Source organism: Papilio xuthus, unplaced genomic scaffold, assembly GCF_000836235.2.
Source record: "Papilio xuthus unplaced genomic scaffold, Pxut_1.1 DF826945.1, whole genome shotgun sequence".
In the NCBI taxonomy this organism is placed as follows: domain Eukaryota; kingdom Metazoa; phylum Arthropoda; class Insecta; order Lepidoptera; family Papilionidae; genus Papilio; species Papilio xuthus.
The window spans coordinates 5970319-5992087 of NW_013531704.1; the positions used below are offsets into that span (position 1 = coordinate 5970319).

General features: G+C 33.2%; 3 protein-coding genes across 4 annotated transcripts in view; 1 reads left to right on the forward strand and 2 right to left on the reverse strand.

Annotated features, from left to right (window-relative positions):
* Positions 1–1855: 1855 nt before the first annotated feature.
* iPLA2-VIA (calcium-independent phospholipase A2 VIA) lies at positions 1856–12757 on the reverse strand. 2 transcript variants are annotated; one of them, XM_013317163.1, is made up of 15 exons: positions 12614–12757; positions 12332–12539; positions 12150–12240; positions 10652–10819; positions 10074–10205; positions 9808–9982; positions 7073–7514; positions 6524–6694; positions 6054–6322; positions 5411–5554; positions 4593–4722; positions 3753–3898; positions 3107–3222; positions 2618–2831; positions 1856–2170 (listed from the first exon to the last, which is right to left on the reverse strand). In XM_013317163.1, exons 1-15 carry the CDS (start codon positions 12624–12626, stop codon positions 2157–2159), a joined length of 2433 nt encoding a protein of 810 aa, XP_013172617.1. In that variant the 5' UTR covers positions 12627–12757; the 3' UTR covers positions 1856–2156. The 2 variants fall into 2 exon arrangements, with proteins under 2 accessions (XP_013172617.1, XP_013172616.1); XM_013317162.1 differs by lacking the exon at positions 1856–2170 and having other exon boundaries at positions 2459–2831.
* A 1894-nt stretch (positions 12758–14651) lies between these two features.
* ICA69 (islet cell autoantigen 1-like protein) lies at positions 14652–16567 on the reverse strand. The gene is made up of 4 exons (XM_013316484.1): positions 15882–16567; positions 15488–15718; positions 15083–15337; positions 14652–14998 (listed from the first exon to the last, which is right to left on the reverse strand). The coding sequence occupies exons 1-4, from the start codon at positions 16449–16451 to the stop codon at positions 14783–14785; spliced, it is 1272 nt and encodes a 423-aa protein (XP_013171938.1). The 5' UTR covers positions 16452–16567; the 3' UTR covers positions 14652–14782.
* Positions 16568–16959: 392 nt separating this feature from the next.
* Positions 16960–21769, forward strand: part of Eip63E (cyclin dependent kinase Eip63E) — a 68473-nt gene continuing 63663 nt past the window's right edge. The window contains exon 1 of the mRNA XM_013316862.1: positions 16960–17153. Within this exon, the coding sequence (XP_013172316.1) occupies positions 17084–17153 (70 nt within the window). The 5' untranslated portion in view covers positions 16960–17083. The remainder of the gene's footprint in view (positions 17154–21769) is intronic.

Below are 21769 nucleotides of genomic sequence, written 5' to 3' on the forward strand. Positions count from 1 at the left end.
TAAGTATTATTGCTACATATATAATGCATGACCTTGAATTTTCCCTGCTTAAAACATTATCATCCTTTGACTAAATTAAAATGTTTCGTAACTGTTGTTTCGGCAGTGGAAATACACAATAAACTTTAGATGTAATCAAAAATGTGATATTACTTAGGTAATATTACCAACATTTATCACAAACATCTGTGCGTTGCCAGAATTTTAAATAAATAAAACGTAACTACAACAATCATAGTAACTATAAAATAATTTTAACAATAAAACTATTTTTATAGATTGTACTCATACATACAACATATCTTAGAATTAAATTATAGAATGTTTAAACGTGAGTTTCTGAGACCAAAATCCCCGTAAAATATATTATCTCTGTTTTTGTAAAACATTTTGGTGTCAGAAACCCACTGTAAGTGAGATTTTTTTTATAATTTAACGAAATATTAAGAAAATCACCTCTTTTTTTACAACGTTAGTTAATTATTTAAAAATTAACGACCATATATAGTGAAAAAATCTTATATTCTATTCTACATATCTCACTAAAGCTTGAAATTATGTTAAAAAACTTCAACTTTTAATACCAAAGCTTCAAATATTCAAAATACGTAATGTAAATTTATTAAATAGAAAAAGTCTAAATTCTAAAATTAGAGACAGATTTTTCAAATACGAATTTGGACAAAGATTATGTCTACTAGAATATAGACGAGCTAGAATTATATAAAAGTTTACGAATAAGGCATACGTAACATGAACTAGTGGTAAGGCGATAGAAAAATTAAAATCTTTAAGATTTCAATTGTCTTTTCTAATAATAGAAACGAGTCGTTTCTTAATTAATCCTTCTTCTTCTATATGTCTAAATACTGCAGCAAAATCTTGTCCGTTCTATGACTGTCTTGTCATCCCTTGCCATTTTCTATACCTACAGTACGACTAACTTGCAGGGCTAAAGTACATTCTGAAGGGATTCCATACCGAATTTCAAAATTGTACAGAACTGACGCGCGACAATTGCGTGACTTATCGAAACTTATTGTCAGTTTGAAGCGAATGCACTTTGTCTAGTCCACTGATCTCTATAAATCGACAGTATATTGCTTGGAAATGATAGCTTTTGCTTCGTTCCGATTTAAAAGCGTCTGTTGATGTTAAGTGACAGTTAATTCTATATGTATTAATACTTCGAATCAACACGAGCGATACAAAGCGCTAACATCAGCGCCATGATCAATCAAATAGCCACAAAGAAGTACATCTTATAGCCAATCCTTTTATAGAGGTCATAGTGGTCCAGTTCTGAGCCGGTAAAGGGCGCTGCTATCGTAGGCATAGAAAGTGACAAAAAAAACGTGACAAGACAACCAATGTATAATCAAACAAGATTATCTTTCCCAGTGACAAGGTTAGTACTATCACAAAATATATAAAACTTAAGCACCACAAACGCCCTTTTATATCTCACTATGCCTTACGCCCTAGCGCCCAGGGCGGTCGCCCCACAACGACTTACTACACTACTGCAGATAAAGTCAAGGAGACGTCTCACTATGTCTAATGTCATTTCATTTATATGGAAAGTGTTGCCAGTTTTTATTTCATTATTTCTGCATTCAAACTATAGTTGCCATATTAAAATTACAAAATTGTTACTAAATCAACTGAGGTGAATATTTAATACTGACTTATAATTACAGATTCCCTGTCTTCTATTCATCATCATCAGCTCACTGTACGTCACCACCGAGGGGCTCAGAGCCTACCCTAAGTTAAGGGTGATGTGTTCTATTAATTATACTAAATTAGTAACTGAAAATAAATTACGTATTTAAATGCTAAAAATAAACAAAAACAAAATATACATATAGTATTTGAGATTTAAAAAAATTATACTAAAAAGGTCTGGTAAATAATTTTGTGATGACTTACATTTTTACGTGTACTACATATTGCCATCTCTTTCACACCTATTGATATAAAAGAGACAACATGTTTACAATTGGTATCACGGTTAAAAAGTACCTATATAAGTAGTATGAAAATAATAATTTCTAGCTAGAATAAGCATATTTTTCTTTTTAAATGTTTGTTATTAATATGTTTGATTAATATGTAGGTTGAAGCGGCCGAATAGAAATTAAATACATAATGTATTACTTCGTTATATCTGTAACAAACAAAGCATATTAATACAATATTTGTATGGAATTAGGTTAGGTTAAATTGCAGTCTAAAGTATATTGTAGGGATTAACCGTAGGTTTCTGAGACCAAAACTTCTGTGTAACACATATCGTCGTCCCTGTTCATTATTTTTGACAAAACAGAGATAGCAATATTTTAAACAGAGATTTTTATAATGCAGTTATAAACTAAAAAAAAGGCTAAACTTAAGTAAACTTCATTGAGTACCGGCACCAACTAATTTAATGCCCACCGAGGGCCCTTCTTTTTTTATAAGGTGGTAATCGAGTAAGAGACCATCTCAATTCGCCAGAATGGCGAAGCGGCCGCTCTCCATCGACATCAACTATTGCAGATGCCTTGCCTACTTTTAATCGATGTAAGAGGAGACGCACAGAAGGAGAATATTAGGGTGATGGGGTGAGACTGACCATTGTTGAGTATGGCGGCGACCTCTAGCAGGGTGTCGCGGTGCGCGCGCATGTACGCGTGCGCCTCCCACAGCATGGTGACGAGGCGGTCGTCCGCGCGCTCGTCCATGGCCACGTCTGCGGACATGCGCGGCGAGAACCTGTAGTACGGCACGCCGCTGCACGCGCACCACGCCCGCGCGCGCTCCACCACGCGCCCGTCGCACTGCGTCGCCTGCACATCCACACGCACACCTACCTTACTGCACCATCACTGACCTCATCATCGGCTCGTCCCACCAACATCTTCCACCAGGAAGCTCGGAGTCTCATATCTTTGAATGTCTTCTCAAATATATGAAGGTTGCATCATGATGTTTTTCTTCACAGTTTGTTTTATATCTATACCAAATTTCATTACGATATTTTTAACCTTTTTGGAGATAACCATCTAACAAACATCCATCCATACAAATTTTATCATTTATAATATTAGTAAGATGTATGGACCTGGTCTACAAGCAGATTCCCGATGGCGGTGAGTCCCCAGGCGAGACGCGCCGTGTCCCACAGACTCTCCGGCTTGAACACATCGTAGTCCTTTATCTTTGTCACTGGAATCAGACCTGGAAACAAACGTAACATGTAGAAGCAATATTATAACAATACTAGCGATCGACAGCGACTTTGTCAGCGCAAAATAATAAAAAAAGTAGCCAATAATATGCTAGCTCTAGGACAAAATCCCGTTAAAATATGTCTAGCAATTCCGGGTATCCTTGAATTGTCTCACTCATTACAACTTCTAGTGTAAATTTTCTATAGTAAAATTATCAATTTATTAGCAGTTACCGTGGGTTTCCGAGGCCTAAATATCTGTATAAAACATATCATTTCTATCATTTTCTTTGACAAAACCGAGATAGCAATATGTTTTAAACTTGGATATTGATCTCAGAAACTTACGGTTAATATCATAACTTAACTGTTAAAAGACTTTATAAGTAACAATAAGCAGCAAAACCTTTTTGACTAAAACCAAATTCAATATACGATAATACAGTAATAAAAATAATAGTCTAATATAATTTTCTTAGAAAAAAAACTAAAAACACAATGTTTTTACACATGTTTCAGCAATGTAAACTTATTATACCTGTGCCGCATGACACGACAATTTTCAAATGAGTTTTTTCAGCCTCCTCATGCTGTCCGGTGCCCTCGTACGCCAGCCGCAGCTCTGTCAGCTCGGTCAGTACGTCCAATGTCGGATTGTTTCCCATCAGACCGCCATCTAAATACCTGTAAATATTTATTAAGGAATTATACTAGCTAACACTCGTGACTCCGTCCGCGCGGAAATAGAAAAAAATAATAAGTAGTCTATGTGTTCTTTCAGACTATGTTCTACATCTATGCCAAATTTTATCTAGATCCGTTGATCCGTTCTGCAGACACTTTCATACATCCATCTAAACATTCGTATTTATAATATTAGTAAGATTTTAATGTTAATGATAATGTATGAAAATGGTGAATGTGTTTTTTCATTTTTAGGGTTCCGTACCTCATAGGAAAAAAAAACGGAACCCTTATAGGATATTTATATTTTTGTCTATCCGTGTTACTTCGAATTATAATTATCTATCTAAAGATCGAATATGCATTTGAAAAACAATATTTATTTTTTAGAAAACGATAAAAATAAGTTTGTAGAGTTACTTATAACTTTAAATCTTACTTATAATATTATATGTGAATGTTTAAATGGATGGATGGATAGATGTTTATTAGAAAGTATCTGCAGAAAGACTCAACAGATCTCACTGAAATTAGACAAAGATGTATAATATAGTCTTAGAAGAAAACATAGGCTTATTAAGTATTGAATTCCGCACGAACAAAATCGCGGGCGACAGCTAGTTAAGTGACAAAAGTGTTTTTGTATCGGAAAAGTGATTTGGTGTATGTGTAGATTGTTGGCAAGTGAGATGACCTGCCGGAAGCTCGGAAGTATGAGGGCGCTGCTCCAGTAGCCCGCGCGGCTTGCCACACCAGCTGCTCCGCGGGCGGCGGCGGCGGCGCCAGGGACACCACCGTGCTGTTCTCACCATTACCACGAGGACCTGATATATATTGATGCTTAACACTATTGGAATAAAGTCTAATATCGTATGAAGCTACTTATGATATATAAGGACTTTTACATAATCAATTGTCTCTAGTCTTATTGCAGTAGCAAATATCACTTGAAAAATAAAAACCAGTGAAATTTAACTGACACATATTATTTATAGAGCGTCAGTGTCTCAGGGATCAAGCACTTGACTTGCGATCTGCAGGTCCTGGGTTCGAATCCCGCCATGTACCAATGTATTTTTCGATTTCCGATTTACATATGTACATTTATCCGATGTTCTTACGGTAAAGGAAAACATTGTGATGCAACCTGCACATATCTGAGAAGAAATTCAAAGATATGTGTGAAGTCAACCAACCCGCACTGGGCCAGCGTGGTTGACTATGACCTACCACCCTTAACTTAGGGTAGGCTCCGAGTCCCTCGGTGGGGACGTATAGTCAGCTGATGATGATGATGATGATATTATTTATTACTAAATCCATCTTGTAGCGTTATACTTACCGATGTTAACAAACATTTAAATCTTATATTATAAATTCGAATGTTTGTATGTATGAGGGATGAACGTTTATCCAGAACAGCCGATCTTGTTGAAATTTGTCTATAAGATTTCATAGGCTATTTTTTTTTAATTCGATAACTAATAATTTGATAAATTAAATGTGAGTAACTCTTAGCTCCATTGTATTCATCAAGTATCTCCTGTGCGGACTGGTAGTTCCTGAAGATGTGAAGGTCAACAGGCTTGCGGTCCGCCAGCACCGCCAGGATCATCAGCTTCGGATGGCTCAGGTCCGCCATCACCGTTTCTGTGCCTGGAACACAACACAATTTGTATGTTACATACGATTGAAATAGTATCCGACTTGAAGGACCATAATATAATACACGAATAATTGGGAGAAAAACTGCAAGCTCTAAATAAGTGGCGCTAGCATCAATAGTGGTCTGTCTTCTGCCAAAGTTTTTATACGTCTTTGTAACGATTTAAAAAAATTAGCCCTTTTTTATTTTTTGTTTTAATAATTTACAATCCTATAATAAAAAAAATACTTATTTTTGCTTTTAGAGCGAAATTAGACGGAAATGGTTAGTATAATTACAGTTCACTTTTTGTGTATCTGTGGTGGGATGTCTTGATCTTTTCTTTTACAGTGGGCAAATTACAGTTTTTCTTCTACCCATTGGTAACAAGAATTCGATAAAAGTTTTGCTGCCGTAATGAAATCACAGAAAGAAGCATAGATTATATTAAACCAACTTTATTTCTTCGATCTAATTATACATGACCAATACCAAATAAGGAAATCTTACCTAAACAGTCTTTTAATATAGTCTCCAGAGGTTCCGAAGGGTACGGCCTCATGCCGACAAAGGCGAACTCTTTCATCCTGAAGTACAGCTGCTGGCACTCCCTGAGGGTCTTTCCCGAGGCGAGGGCGAGCGCCAGGATGCCTCCTGTGCTGGTGCCGGCAATCCAGTCAAAGCAGTCAATGATAGGCTTGCCGATAGCTGCCTCCAAGTTGATCAACAACTGGACTAGCACCAACCCTCTGATGCCGCCACCGTCTAAACAGAGTAACCTGGAAATATTCTTGATATAAGCCCGCGTAAAAAATATTCTTATTTCTTCAGCAGGAGTTGCTTAAAGATGTTCTTTTACCTTAAAAAGACAATTTTGTTCAAAAACCGTCACAGTGCTATCTGGTCTGGTCTGATGTAAAAATTGGTAGTGGCATGGAAAGTGTTAAAAATACCACAAAGAAGAGGAGCAATGTTCTTACCTGCCTTGTTTTTTCTTGTCATCGAGGGAGGATCGCACCACGGCCGCGGAGGTGAGCATGTCGCTGATGACGTCACGTGTCACCGCCGAGGGTATGGGGGGCGGGGGCACGCCGTTGTACTCCTCCCGCGGCGCGCACCCCGCGCGGCACCCCGCCAAGTTCGTCGGGCATCTGATACCAAACTTCGTGTTAACACGTAAAACGTCACAGTAGAAATAGAAAAAATCACTAAAAAACTTATTAATGGAAATAAATGCGTAATGTCGAATCTTCAAAATATATCTAGTTCGGGGTTCAATCAGAAGCTGGGTTCCGCAGATAATATAAAAAAAAAAAAATTCATCAGGTGCCGTACGCGGCGCTTAAATGCAGGATCCGGTCACCGTTGACCGGAGTGTCGTTTAACGTGTTAAAAATTACAGAAATATTTAGCAAGTTAACATTCATTAAAAAGCAGTGCCTTAAAAATAACTGATAAAAAGAATATTAAAATAAAATAAATCATTTTCAAAATGTTAGACAGAGAAAATATTCGTGTAAAAAACTCACCTTTTCGCGCCCACCGCATGTAAAATGTACAAAATCTTATCATAGGCGCTATTCGACATTTCAATGGGTACAATATGCCTCGCTGTATATCCCTCATTGTTCTTTGCTTCCAAATCCGCTCCGAACACGATCAAAGCTTGGACAATAGACACGTTATTCTGTTTGACAGCCAGATGAAGTGGTGTGTTACCCTCTTTATCGCCTATTGAGTGCTCGGCGCCTCTTGATAGTAGCGCTATGACGCATTCTAAACGACCTCGGATTACCATCACATGTAATGCGGTACGTCCGTCAAAGTTCAAAGCGTTTATGTCGCAGTTCTTATCGACTAATGCTTCAATAACTTCTCTGGATATCGCCCAATGTAGTGGAGTGCCTCCGTACTTCATGTCTTGCTGGTAAAGTTTCGGCTGATTGTCTTGGACAATGTCGCCTACGATTCCTAGAATTTATTTACTTAGTTATAACATTTAAATCCCCTAGTTGTTAGATTTTTGTACAATATAACACAATTGATGAAAATTTTCTCATGTCCATATAATGAGCGAAACTTAAAAATACAGATATTAAAAAAAATAATTAAAAAAATATTATACTAACTACAAAATTCAAACATCTTGATACCTTCCAATCACTACACTGAAATTAGCTATGTGTTATTTGATATAAAACACATTATAGATTAACCATTGGTTTCTGAGACCAAAATCTTTATATAAAACATATCGTCATCCCTGTCATTATCTTTGACAAAATAGAGATAACAATTAGTTTCAAAAGGGGAGTTTCAGAAACCCACAGTAAGAGACTAATATCTCATTGTTTTCTAAATAAGTAATAGTTTATTATCATTTTCAATCACTAGGAATACAGAAATCGTTTGTGAATCATCAACGAATCAACGTATGAGTACATTCAAAGATAATTTAGGAAATGTGCCAATACATCGTTCATATTGTTTAGACGAAACATTATTTATAGTGGTTTCGTGATTTCACTATATAAATGTAAACGAATAAGTTCCTATGAGCTAATGTTGGGTTGTTTGAAGCAGGGATAATCTCGCATACATTTACTTTTAACCGTTTTGCTAACTTATTAATAACGATTAAAAGAAACATAATTAGTAGCCTATGTGTTCTTTCAAGCTATCTTACTAATATTGTAAATGCGAATGCTTGGATGGATGGATGGATGTTAGTTTGAAGAACGACTGCATGGATCTCCCTGAAATTATTTATAGATGTAGAACATAGTCTGGAAGAAAACATACGCTACTTATTAAGTTTTTTTTTAATTCCGCACGGACTCAGTCGCGGGCGACAGCTCTTATTCTATATGTATGCCAAATTCAATTGATATCCATTCAGCCTTCAGATACCTTCATACAAACATCCATCCATCTAAACATTCGCATTAATAATATTAGTAACTTGAGTAACTTAATTCCTAAGAATTAACGTCAACTCTTTAGAAAATTTCTCATAATGAATTTTACTAATATTTTTTTTACCAGGAGCGTAGTCAAGGTTGGGTGCGGCCCTATTCAGAAGTATGACGTATGTGTAAACGAAACATTATAAAAAGATTCATCGCAGTTTCTTAATGACGGCAATATTAAGTCGTGAATTTTATAAGTAAAATATATGTTGATTCATGATGACTCCGACATTTTAACACGCACACAACTAATTTAATGGCAATTTTATACAACAACTAGCGATCGCCTGCGACTCGGTCCACGATAAAAAAAAAACTTAATGAGTAGCCTATGTGTTCTTCCAGAGTATGTTCTACTTCTATGCCAAAATTCAGCGTGATCTATGCAACTGTCCTGGAGATAACTTCAAACAAATGAACATCCATACTTCCATCTAAACATTCGCATTTATCATATAAGATAAGATTTAATAGAATTAAGCGTTAGTTTATTCATTGTATCGGCTTTTGTCTTTATTTTTTTCATAAAATAAAGGGGATGCCGTTTTAATACCAGTCACAGCAATCAAAACAAACTGTTATAGACAAAAGTTACCAAAAAGAAAATCACTTTGCAAGGATTTTTACTTACTCATAAAAAAATATAGAACCTTTTAAAAAGTCCGTCCCGCTTGAAGTATTCATTTTGCGCAAACGAAGTCTTAGAAATCGAGTAACAGAATGACGGTGTAAAATAAGAGACAGGTTGACCACTTTAAACATTTTAAAAACCACAATTGAAGCGAGTTTCCGTTTATTTAGTACGCTAATATTTACTCGCAAATATACACAAACTTTTTGCCGTACAACACGACTTAAACGTGAGACCGCCTAACAAAACTGGTATCGCCTAACACATATCAATGTTTAAAAAACATAAGCAAACTATGAGTTTCCGCATTTTTTTTAACATACCAAATAATTATGTAGTCTTTTGCACTAACGCCTTAGGATAACATTAACCTGGCGTGGCGTATCTCCGCTTTCCTAGGAAATGTGCTATGAAAGTACCAGGCGCGCATATTTACCACTGATCTCTAAAGATCTCTCTTTTGTTTTGTTTTGGTATTTCCATTATTAGTTCGTAACCTCACCAAGCGCAACCATCAGCGCCAAAATGGTGAAAATTAAAGAGGCACAAAATACCTCAGCTTATAACCTGTCCATTTAAAAGAGGTCATTAATACCTGGTAACTTCTTTTCTCTAAGCATCAATTCCTAGAAATCTGCTATAAGTACCAGGCATGCATAAGTACCTGGTAGTGCGTGAGATGGCTGGGAGCGTTTCGCAGCAGATAGATTGACGTCAGCGCCAGCTAGGAGCAAAGCCCGCACGCAGTCAGGCGCATTAGCCAAACACGACACATGTAATGGCGTATAACCCTGCTTATTGTAGATGTTGAGGGAAGTTGCCTTCTTATTAGCTAAAACCTGGAATATTACTATACTTAGTAAGAGTTAGAACATGCAGGCCGGTGTGGAGCAGAGCAGATTTTTATCGCAAATAAAATAATATCCTTACATTAATAATTTCCTTATTGCTAGCAGCTGCATAATGGAACACAGTGTTCCCCTCTCTGTCGATTACATCTAATGAACAGTTCAATGACAAAAGACTCTGGACCATACGTAAATTGCCTGTTTTCACTGCCACCTAGGTAAAAAAAATACTATAGCATAAAAAGCAATTCAATATACAAGAAATATTTAAACCAAAATATTTCTAATGTTTCCGTCTATTATGACACACAACTTATCACTTCCTGTCCATAATCTAACTGTACAATTAGATAAGCAGTATGCGATTTTACCCTGCGATTAAGTTGGCATGTCAAGTAGAATATAACTCTTGTTCTCTATGTGCCATATACTGCCTTCAATTCCGTACCCTAATCCATAGAAAAACTAAATAGTACACTGAAACTGCTAATTTTTAAAACATTTCTAATAAAAAACTTTACTATAATTTTGATCTATCACACAATTTTCATCAAATAATTCAAAAAGTTTAATTGGAATTGTCCCAAGTGTGGAATCTGGCATTCCTACGTTTGCATAATTTAGGCATTTGATTGAAACATATTTAAAATGATACCATACCATTAATGGAGTAGCTCCCACATCTGGATCCGGTTCATCTAAATGTTTCTGGACATCCGGATCGTTGAACAATTCGTATAGACCAAAGTGAGCAACCAAATGTGCTATGGACCATGATGGATGCTTTGTTAATGTATCGCATAGCTTTTGCAATGTAGGCACTGAACACTGAAATATAAATCTTATTTCTTACTAATATTATAAATGCGAAAGTTTAGATGGATGTTAGAACTTATCGCTGGAAAGCATCAATGGATCTTGATGAAATTAAGCACAGATGTATAACATAATTTAAAGAAAGAAACAGTACAGCTAAACTAATGTACAGAGGGGGAACACTGCCAGTAGCTTCGGGAGCTTGCCCAAAGGGACTCCTTTTAATAACATATTTTAGTGTTTTATTCTTTTTTTTTTAATATTTTATTTTATATCATAGATTTAAGACTATATGTAATTATAGAAATAAGGATGTATAATAAATTCATTTTTGACATTGAAAAAAATATATATTTAAAGAACACATGGGCTACATGTTAATTTTTTTTACTTCGGCATGGACTAAGTTACGCTGAGCTAGTCTGTTATAAACAACAATGAACTGATATACCAATATCCTAATGGTTAAGGGTATGGACATGTGATTGTGGGTTTAAATCCAGCCAATCAACTATTATTATTTACCAAGGCCTAACACAAACCTATAATTTAATTGAAATGGTTACTTTTAAATAATTTGCTTTATTTAAAAAAAATCACTAGCAAATTACTGATGAGAAAGGCTTATCCAAAACATTTTATTATCCGATAAATGTTTTGAAAAATGCAATTTAAAGATAACAATAAAAATAAATCTTATATCTTTAAATGAGCAATTCTTGTATATATATAATTTAATCTGAGAATCGGCTCCAACGATTTTCATTAAAATTTAGTATATAGGGGGTTTCGGGGGCGATAAATCGATCTAGCTAGGAATCATTTTTAGAAAATGTCATTTTATTCGTGTTTTATCGATAATCAACATAAACATAAACTCAACTTTTTCTATCGGTAAGATGAAAAAATATTATTCATATTTCATTTTATTAGTAATTGGTATTTAAATTGCGGAAGACTTGGTTATATTTTAGATTTAGATATGTTAATTTAACATGGATTTCTTTATCGATCTGATTTTAATGATAGGGTTTTATGATAGGTTTTGTATAGATATTACAATAATTGCATTTGATAAATTAAATGTAAACATCCTTATTTTAATGATGAAACTATAAAACTAACTCATTTGTACTTTGAACAAGTTCTACTGATAACTCACACATGTTTAGATTATTGATTTGACCTAATTATAAATAGATTATTAAATGCATCTCTGATACAATCTCAGTATACCTTTATTAGCATTATTTTACAAGCAAAATTAGTAAAATAGTAAGTATAATTAGAAAATGCTATTAAAAATATATATTTTTTCGTATTGGCTGAGGGCATTACTAACCTCTTTGGTAACTTTAATATAAAGTGGAATTCTTTCTTTAAAAACTATAAACTTTTCCTCCGAGCTGTCAAGAGTTTCAGATCGGAATAAACTGGAATAAGAATGTTATATCAGTAATATGGTGCTATTGTTAAAACATTTAAGTTCTAAAATGCAAAAACTAAAGCCATATTAATACTGACCTATACATATGATACAAACTTTCAGTGAATGGTTTATGAAGAACAATTTCATAATATTTATCTTTGGCATTCTTAGTATCAGTATTCTTTGGTCCATAAAGTAGCATAGAATCTTCCCTATAATGTATTGGCCTAGAAATATAATTGTCCGACCGCACTTCTAATACTTTTGTCGGCACCTCTTCAGTTCCAAGAAGACCACGGAAAACTAATCAAATAGTTTTAATATTATTAAAATGCAAGATGCGAATAACACAAAAATATGATATAAAAATTACTTACACGAATTAAACATTTTGTGTTTTATGTAGGACTATAAGTGTAATAATTGTATAATTTTTTTAATCAAAAAATAACATAACTGACTTTTACAGCACAACGCAAAATTCGATATTTCCACAGACAGAATGTTTCACTTATCCGAACACAAATGGCAAATGTGACACTGACAGCTGTCAGCAGAAACATTTTCTTTAATCATTTGTTGCCATACTAAAGAAAAACTACTTTTTCGTAGGAGTTCTGAAGCGAATCTTATATTAATGCGAAAGTTGAGTGAATCAGGATATTAAGTAAAAAAAATATTGTTAAAAGTAACCAAGAACGTCAGCTTGAGACAATATGAGTAAATTGAATGCAGAAAAGTCTACTTTTCACTAATAGTGCTTATCATCAATTTGCTGGTACACAAGGAAATCACAATCACAAAAAATGAGAATACATGCCACCTCGACATAGATATTGAAATACAGACTTTACTGAATATAATAAACTCACCTTGCCTCAATCTATCGCGCTTCAGTATGTTTATCAACCGATTTTTGTACTTTGTGTTATGACCACTTACCCTAAACGCGTGGCTCTATATGGACCGTTTCATTAAAAATAGGAGTATTCAATTGGGTGCAAGGTACTTACTATCAAATGGGTTTGAAGACAAGCATTAGTTTATTCAATATAAAAAAAGTTCTCTCCTTATGTTTAACTACAACGCTCGAGTAAATCCTAGTCCCTGCTTCGGCTCCCTACTAAGAAGGCACAATGCTTTCATGCAAATCGTTTCCCCCCTGTTATAATTTTTAATTAAATATAATGAGGATTTGCAAAATAAACAACAGGCAAGACATCTTAATTATTTTTATTTAAAGAAATATTATTATATACCTATGAGAAACATGGACCTTGGCAATTTTGAAGTACAGAAATAAAGCAACATTGATTTTGTTTTTATTACAATTGAAAAAGCAGAAAAACATATCCAAACATACACAAACATTGAAATATTTTTTTTGTATTCATAACATGTTGGTTTCTACTTAATTAATAATTTAAATATTAAGTACAAAGTAACAGTTTATAAAATTGGTTACTTAGAAAAATTCGACTAAGACATTACGTAACCGATTTTTGCATATATCACAATTTTTATGAAAGTTCAAAAAAGTTACGATTGAAAAATTTTTGAACATGTCAATGACCACAAAAAAATTGGAATGAAATTTCGAACAATAGAAATACAATCAATATTCGTACAATATAAACATCTTTAAAAAATCTTTGGTATCCCTTTTTACCCTAAAACCACATAATTTGGTAGAAATGACTAGATACATAAAGAAGAATAATATTTTTGCCATCTAACTTTATGAGAGAAATTTATTTATTTTCTTTGGTATAAACAATTTTATCTAATAATTAACTTATAACATATTTTATCTACTGGAATGTTAGTGAAATTTTAACAGTAACATTTTTTTTGCACAGTAAATAAAAGCATAATCACACCAGTGTTAGTAGTTGGTGCAACTAAATAAGGTCAAAAAAGATAAAGGATTAATTAACAAACTGGACTGTAAAATATAACCTAATTGCATTTATATTTAAGTTCAAAATCGTCAATCAGATCATAATTTTAATTCAAACAGTTTTATCTGCATGTTAATAAATAAATGAGATTTATATCCTGTTTACATATATAGTTGAACATTAGAGAATAAACATAAACATAAAATTGATAGAAATATCTAGAACTGGGTTTAGTAATTTCCTAAATTTTACAAAGAAATGTCAAACATATAAATATCTTAGTATAACAAACCAATATATTTTCCCAACAAACTGGCCTTAATTTATTTTTTTTGCTTTTATGTTTTCAAATTATTTTTTATATTAAATATGAATTATGTATGTATATAAGTACACAGTTAAATATTAGGCGATAAAATTTTAGGAATACTACACAATATGCTTCACAATTTATATTTAAAAATAAGGGTTGCCATTTTTTAAATTCAATCTTAGGTTATAATACTTTAATAGAATTTTTATTGGTATCCAATTTATTACCTATATTTGAAAACAATGGTTGAGCTTTTCATTTATTTAATGTAATAAATAGAAGTAGTAATACAGCACCTGCGGCATGGCAACCCTCTTTATTTATTTTTTTCATTAAGCTGCATGGCTTTGATTGGTGTTACAACCGAGCAGGTTGTCAGGATTAGCAAGAGGATCAAGTTCAGCAAATAACTTGAACCAGGCTGCTTTATCATCTTTCTTAGGCAGTGCTACAGATTTGGTATCAGTTTTGGAATCCGTAGCATTATTTAAACCATTCGAATTCATAGGTGCTAGTGGTCCATCCAAGAAGTTTGCAGTGGCCAAATCCTGAAAGAACATAGAAATATTTTTATTTTTTTACGAAAACATTGTGGCCAGTAACATATAGTAAGACAAGAAAAAATTAAGCACCTGCAATAGCTGTGAAGGCATGAAAGATCCGTAATTAGCTGAGCCGTCACCACAATCCAAACGAATACCAGTTAAATCTGAGCTAATGTTTTGCACATCCATAGAAGTGTTTTCATTAGTAACATTTGTATTGATTAGCTCATTGGATGTGATCAGCTCAGCTTTGTTCTCATCAGATGGTTGATTTTCTTTATCATTATTAGTGTTTGCATTCTCATTCTTAGCTTCATCAGGTACTTCATCCTTATATTCATCCTAAAAAATAAATATGGAATTTCATAGTATTTTATAATAGAGAAAATAAAATAACATAGGGAAATAGTGATTTGCCTTAATTTTTTAATTAGTTTATCATAATTACATATTTATTTAAGTATTACATATTTCAAGTTGTAAAATATTTACCTGGAAAAACAACATTTGGTCTTTATCCTTAGGAATTGAATCTTCTTGGTTACTATCTCCTTCCTGAAGACTCTTCAGAATGCAGAACTCATACTGTGGCGCTGTACTCATAGACTCTGATGTAGCTAGTAATGTCTGGGCTACTTTAGTGGAGAAGTTAAGAAAAGAATTCTGGTATGTTGATAGAACATGGGAGAACATGTTACATCTTGCCGCTGCTAGAAGATCAATCTAAAAGTAGATCTAAAGTGTAATAGTTATTTAAATACAACAAAACAATTCAAAAATTAATTTATTGAATTAAATTGTTTTAGATTTAAACGTCTAATTTGCAACTGACTAATTTAACAACATATACAATAGCTAATTTATTCTTTAAAATAGTAACATTTACCTTTTGCAAGACATCCAAAGTAAGTTTATCAAAAACTTTTTTACTTTCACGAACTTGTCGCTGGGCTTTGCGAAAATTGTCAAGACCGCGGCCTGTATCAGGGTCGAGTTGAGCACTAGTTGATTTCATCCAACTTAATGCAGCACGGTACTCAATGCGAGCCTTTTCCATTGCAGAAACTGTAGCTCGCATGTCTTTTATGGCGCGACATCTAAATGTTTCCACTTCATGGTATAATCGCAATAGAGGACTTCTTACCGACAACCGCTGTTGTCCAGAGTAAGATATAGCTTTTCCAGCCGATACCATATGCTTTCCAGAAGCTTCTGACGATTTACCTGCATCCTTTAAAAACTTTCCCAAAGAATTTTCTTCTTGGGCCAAAATGCATACACGTTCTTGATACTGATCTAATATTCGTTGCAATTGAAGGCAGCTGTCTGATATTGATCGAAATAATTCCAATTTAGCGTCAAGTTCGGCATCAGAAGCAACAATGCACTCATCTTCTTTTGTACCCAATTTTTTTAACACAGTCTTTTTTGTTACCCAGTATTGATGTTGCATCATGATTTTCAATTTGTTTCTACGTACAAAAGCATTAAAAATGTGCTATGCAAAGAGATCTGTGCAAAAATTAACTCCGGCTATCAGATTTTATCTAATCACTGACTGACTGACGTAAGTGACGTGACATTTCAGTCAAACTACAGATAAACAAATCGTCAGCAGGAAAGGTTTCTGAAAATGTAAAAAGAATAAACTTTTCTTATAGTTTTAACTAAAGTTTTTAAAGTAAATAAGAAGATAACCCTAATCAATTTTGTGGTTCAATTGAAGGAATCATTACGGCTACAGAGATAAAGTGTGTAAAATGTCAAATATATTTAGAAAAACACAAACATTTTTTTTTAATATATTGCGGGACTGAGTTTATAGTAACTTTAGTAACTATCGTGTTATCATTTGATGTTACGGTTTTTAGTCATATTTTAAAAAGTCAAAGTTATGAATTCAAATTAAATTTAAACCGTATTTTTATTATCTATGACGCCATATTTACAATCGGAATGTAGAATGGCCGCCGTGTATCGTATTACGTGCGAATGTAATGCGTTATCTTATAATTTTTAAGATAATAACATGAAATATTTGTCTAGATGAGAAATAGTTAGTATAAAAAGTTCGCGGACTCTGTTATAATGTACTGTGCTAGTGAGAAAACTATAGCAGGAGTATCATCATCTCAGTCTTCAAAGAATGTCAAAGATGGTAAGTTTGCGGTTGTCAGTTTGTATTGCAACTTTGACCAAGTTTTTTTCGAATTATTTCTGCAATAAAAAGGATTATTTCACGACGTTTCAAACCGGATTTATGTTCGGGTATAAAAAACTTTGAAAATTTGTTATTTTAAAAGTTACTTTACTTTTAGACTATAACAAAATAAAGATAAGTGAAGCAATATCACTTCATTGTTTATTTGTTTTAAAGCAAGTATAATATTACTAACAGAAACACATTAAATATATTTCACGTGCTTTACTACAATATACTATTAAAGTAATAAGGATAACTTGTAGTAATAATATTATATGCGGCGTGTAATATTGCCGGTCGGTGTCGATGATCGAAAATATTTAAGATTACGTGTTATAAAATTAATATCTCTCAACTGATAAATAACCAGGATATAATAATTGAGCTCTTGTTGACATAAGTGCTTATTTAAGTTAGATTTTATGGACTCCATATTTGTATCATAAATTACACGAAAAAAAATTATAATCAAAAATTTAATATTCTGTATAATTTTTATAAGTTATTAATAGTTGACTCATTGAACTATAAACATAATCTACATACAACAATACTAGGAAAATTTATTACTAAATTTAACACATCTAATATATAAATAGGTATAAAATTTTGTTGTTAATTTGATTCTGTGTGTGAACTGTATTTTATATGATGATAAAATAATAGAATTATAAATGACACTAATATTAGGTTGATTAAGTTAAGAATTAATTCATTTTCTTATTAAATATTAACATAGCAGTTGCAGTGTTAGGACTTACATTTGACCAGAATAACTTTTAAAATAGCTTAAAAAAGAAAAGTTAAAATGCTTTTCTATAAACATAGATGGTACTAAGAACAGTGGCAATCTTTTGCCTTTTTTTTCTACTAATGTCTTCTAATGTATATGCATTTTGTGTCTATGGTTATTTTTTTTTTCATGTTTTATTAATTTGTAATTAAGCATTCAATGTTTGTCTTCTGAATGGATTTAATTAGTTTATTATTACAATTCAAAATTCTCTTTTCATATTTTTTAATTTTTTTTTAGGAATTATTCACTTACTATTTAAAAAAAATGAAGCAAATACTTTGATACCAATTTTCTATCCTAGTCATAATTACAGCAAATGTGCATAAATAATATGATTTGTTAAAAAAACTACGTGGTTTTTTTGTAAACGAAGTATCCAGATTTAATCAGACAGAGTAGCTGGCATTGAAATTACGAAATGAGCCAATTTGGTAAGTACTTATTGATTAATATGCGTCGTAAAAAAGTAAAGGTCGCGTCTGGGTGTGCTTTAGCTTTGGATAGGTATATACATATATATCGAAAAAGTCTAAACTTTACGATCTTGGAAAGAAGAGTGAAGAGTGATGTTTGTATAACAATTTTGTTTGGCATTTGACATTACGCGATTTTTGAGCTTTTTGAATAGCTTATATATAGGATTTGTCCCGTGTATCAATCTGTATGTTGTGTAAAATGTTACTCCAGATGTTCCATGTTTTTCCATCAGGTCATCTTTTCATGGTGATATTACGTAAAAATGTTTGGCGGTCGAAGTGCGATAGTCACAATGAATACAAGTAATATCCCAATGTCACGCTGCCATTGAAAGTTTTGTCTGTAAATATAAAACAACAGGCAGTTATTTCCATTTTGTAACTTTTTGTTTCACCCGCTATTTATTTCACACTATTGTATTGAGCTAGTCAAATTAAAGTGAGCCAGTTTTTCTAAAGCCAACACGGTCAGTTTCACGTTTTTAGGTCGAACAACTGTTATGTTTTAAATTTTTGTTATATTTTTTGTTGTTTTTGTAGTAGAAATCGTTAAAGAGCAACTTTGTGCGCGTTAATTTATCCTTTACTATTATCGTGAGCTTTCACTGATGAAGCACTGGGACGAAACACACGTGTTTTTCGGCAGTAAACTTCCACTGTTAATCTCTTAGATTGAGCTACTGAGACAATATCGCATTTGTCGCATTTGACGCTGCACTCTCTAGGTCTCTAATGGCCGGTAACATTAGCTGTTAAAGGTCACAGGTCACCGCTGCGGAAATATTGATGTATGAAACGTCTATCCACATAGAAATCGATTTACGATATAAGTTCGTTTACCTCCGAAATACTTCCTAGTATAATGCTTTATAGATAACGAATTGACTTCCAGACACGTAAGTACTCGTAAATAAGCAAACGAATTAATACGGTTTCAAACACCGCTACAGCAAGTTAGAATTTGCGAATAACCTGGCCTTTTATGTTCGAAATATTTATGTTGGAATTAGAATGTTACACAGGAGAAGGTTTATTTCGTCATTATTTTTAAATCTTGATACTATAATCACTTCTAGAATTTGTACTAAATATTTCTTATTGATATTTGAATTCTTGAACGTTAAGAATCAAGCATGCGATTTGAATGTTAAATAGCATAACTCTATTTTTTGTTAGTTATTAATTATTATTGTAATCCATTTTTTATAACATAAATTTTTAATTTAAAATAATACTTGATAAGAATGTTAAAGATAATCTTAATACACAATAATTCGTTTAGCGTTCTTATTATCATATGATTATGTTCAAATTATATAAAATTAAACGTTATTATTGACACATATAAATTTATATTTATTAACTAGCTGTTGCCCGCGACTCCGTCCGCGTATATATATAAAAACCTCAATTAGTGTAGCCCACCCACATCACATCCATCTAATCATTCTCATTTATAATATTAGGAAGTTAAATAAAAAGCAGTTCTTCAAGGCATAAATTCGAAAAAAAAAATGAATAAATAGTATCCTATGTCCGTCTCCAGGCTCTAAGCTACCTCCTCACCAATTTTCAACCATATCGGTAAAGCCGTGCTTGTGTTATAAATAGTTTAACTAACACGACTTTCTTTTATATATATATAGATTTTATAATGTTTGTTTTACTTGACAAGTTTGTATAGGGTTTTCAATAATTTAATTGTTTTCAATTATAATTTAAATTTTATGCTCGTTTTAATTGTTAATTAGTGGTGATGACAATGGCAGTAGTATTTGTATCCGGTGTATATGACTTTTGTATTGTGTCTTGTTTCGTAAATAATTATAATAATATATAAATAGATATATAATATATTATTAAAAGTGCTGGTAACGATGTTTTTTGTGTAATTTTGCATTTTTGTCAAATTATTTGACGCCGTGACGTCCTCCTCGCGTAACTTAAAAAAAACCTAATGTAATTTTCCGGAATATTTTGTATATGTATGCTAAATTTCATCGAGATCAATTCCCGAGATACCGTCAAACAAACATCCATCCATCCAAACTTTCGTATTTATAATATTGGTAAGATGATTCAGCTTTGTGAATATTTTTGATTTGAAATGTTCCAAAACTATTATTTTGGTCAAATCAATTTTGCCAAAATTTTGTAGTTTGTCTCTTAAATTGTTTTTTGAGATTGATTAACCGATATTTTTTGTGGAGGAATGAACGATTCCTCTCCGGCTGTAATGGTGTAAATTCAGGTTTTGTATTAAATATTTCACGAACTCAAGAGTCGCATACCAACATGTAATATATGTTCGCAAGAATCTTAAATTTGAGATTGTTTGCCGGAGAAATTGGTAGGAACATCTGCCTTGTCGCAGTGCGGACTGCCCCGATACTTTAAGTTGTTCGTACTGACGGAATTTTATTTAGTTCTTACAGTATGCTTTCGAGATGTCCTTAAATTGTATTCTGATCGTTTTGAAATTTCGGCTTTAAAATAGACAAAATAACGAATGTATATTATTGTACTTTAGAATGCAATTTAGATGTTTGTATGGATGGATGGATGGATGGATGGATGGATGGATGGATGAATGGATGGATGGATGGATGGATGTTTGTATGTTTGTGTGAAGTATCTCCGGAACGGCTCAACAGATCTTGCTTAATATTATAATCACGCGCGGTCGGAGTCGCGGGCGACAGCTAGTTATTAATATTTCTTCTGCCATACAATATTATATCATCATCATCAGTTCACTATACGTCCCCACCGAGGGGCTCGGAGCCTATCCTAAGTTAAGGGTGATTAGGCCATAGTCAACCACGCTGGCCAAGTGCGGGTTGGTTGACTTCACACAATATCTTTTGAATTTCTTCTCAGATATGTGCAGGTTGCATCACGATGTTTTCCTTCACCGTAAGAACGTCGGATAAATGTACATATGTAAATCGTAAATAGAAAAACACATTGGTACATGGCGGGATTCGAACCCAGGACCTGCAGATTGCAAGTCAAGTGCTTGACCACTGAGCCACCGACGCTCCTAGCCACCGACGCTCCTCCATCTCCATCCATAGAATAAATCTATAAGAAACTGCATATATGTGGAGCAATTTTGTTGTAAAAATTCTCATTTCATATAGATGGCTCTCAGTGTAAATATTCTTTTCAAAGGCTAAATCCGTTGATGTTTAATATCAGAGCACTCTGCCCGCGCCCGTGGTCCGATCGTTGAGATTTTAAAGTCTCTTTTATCTCTCGACCGTCTTTGTTCTCAGGAATATATATTGAGTAGTTGA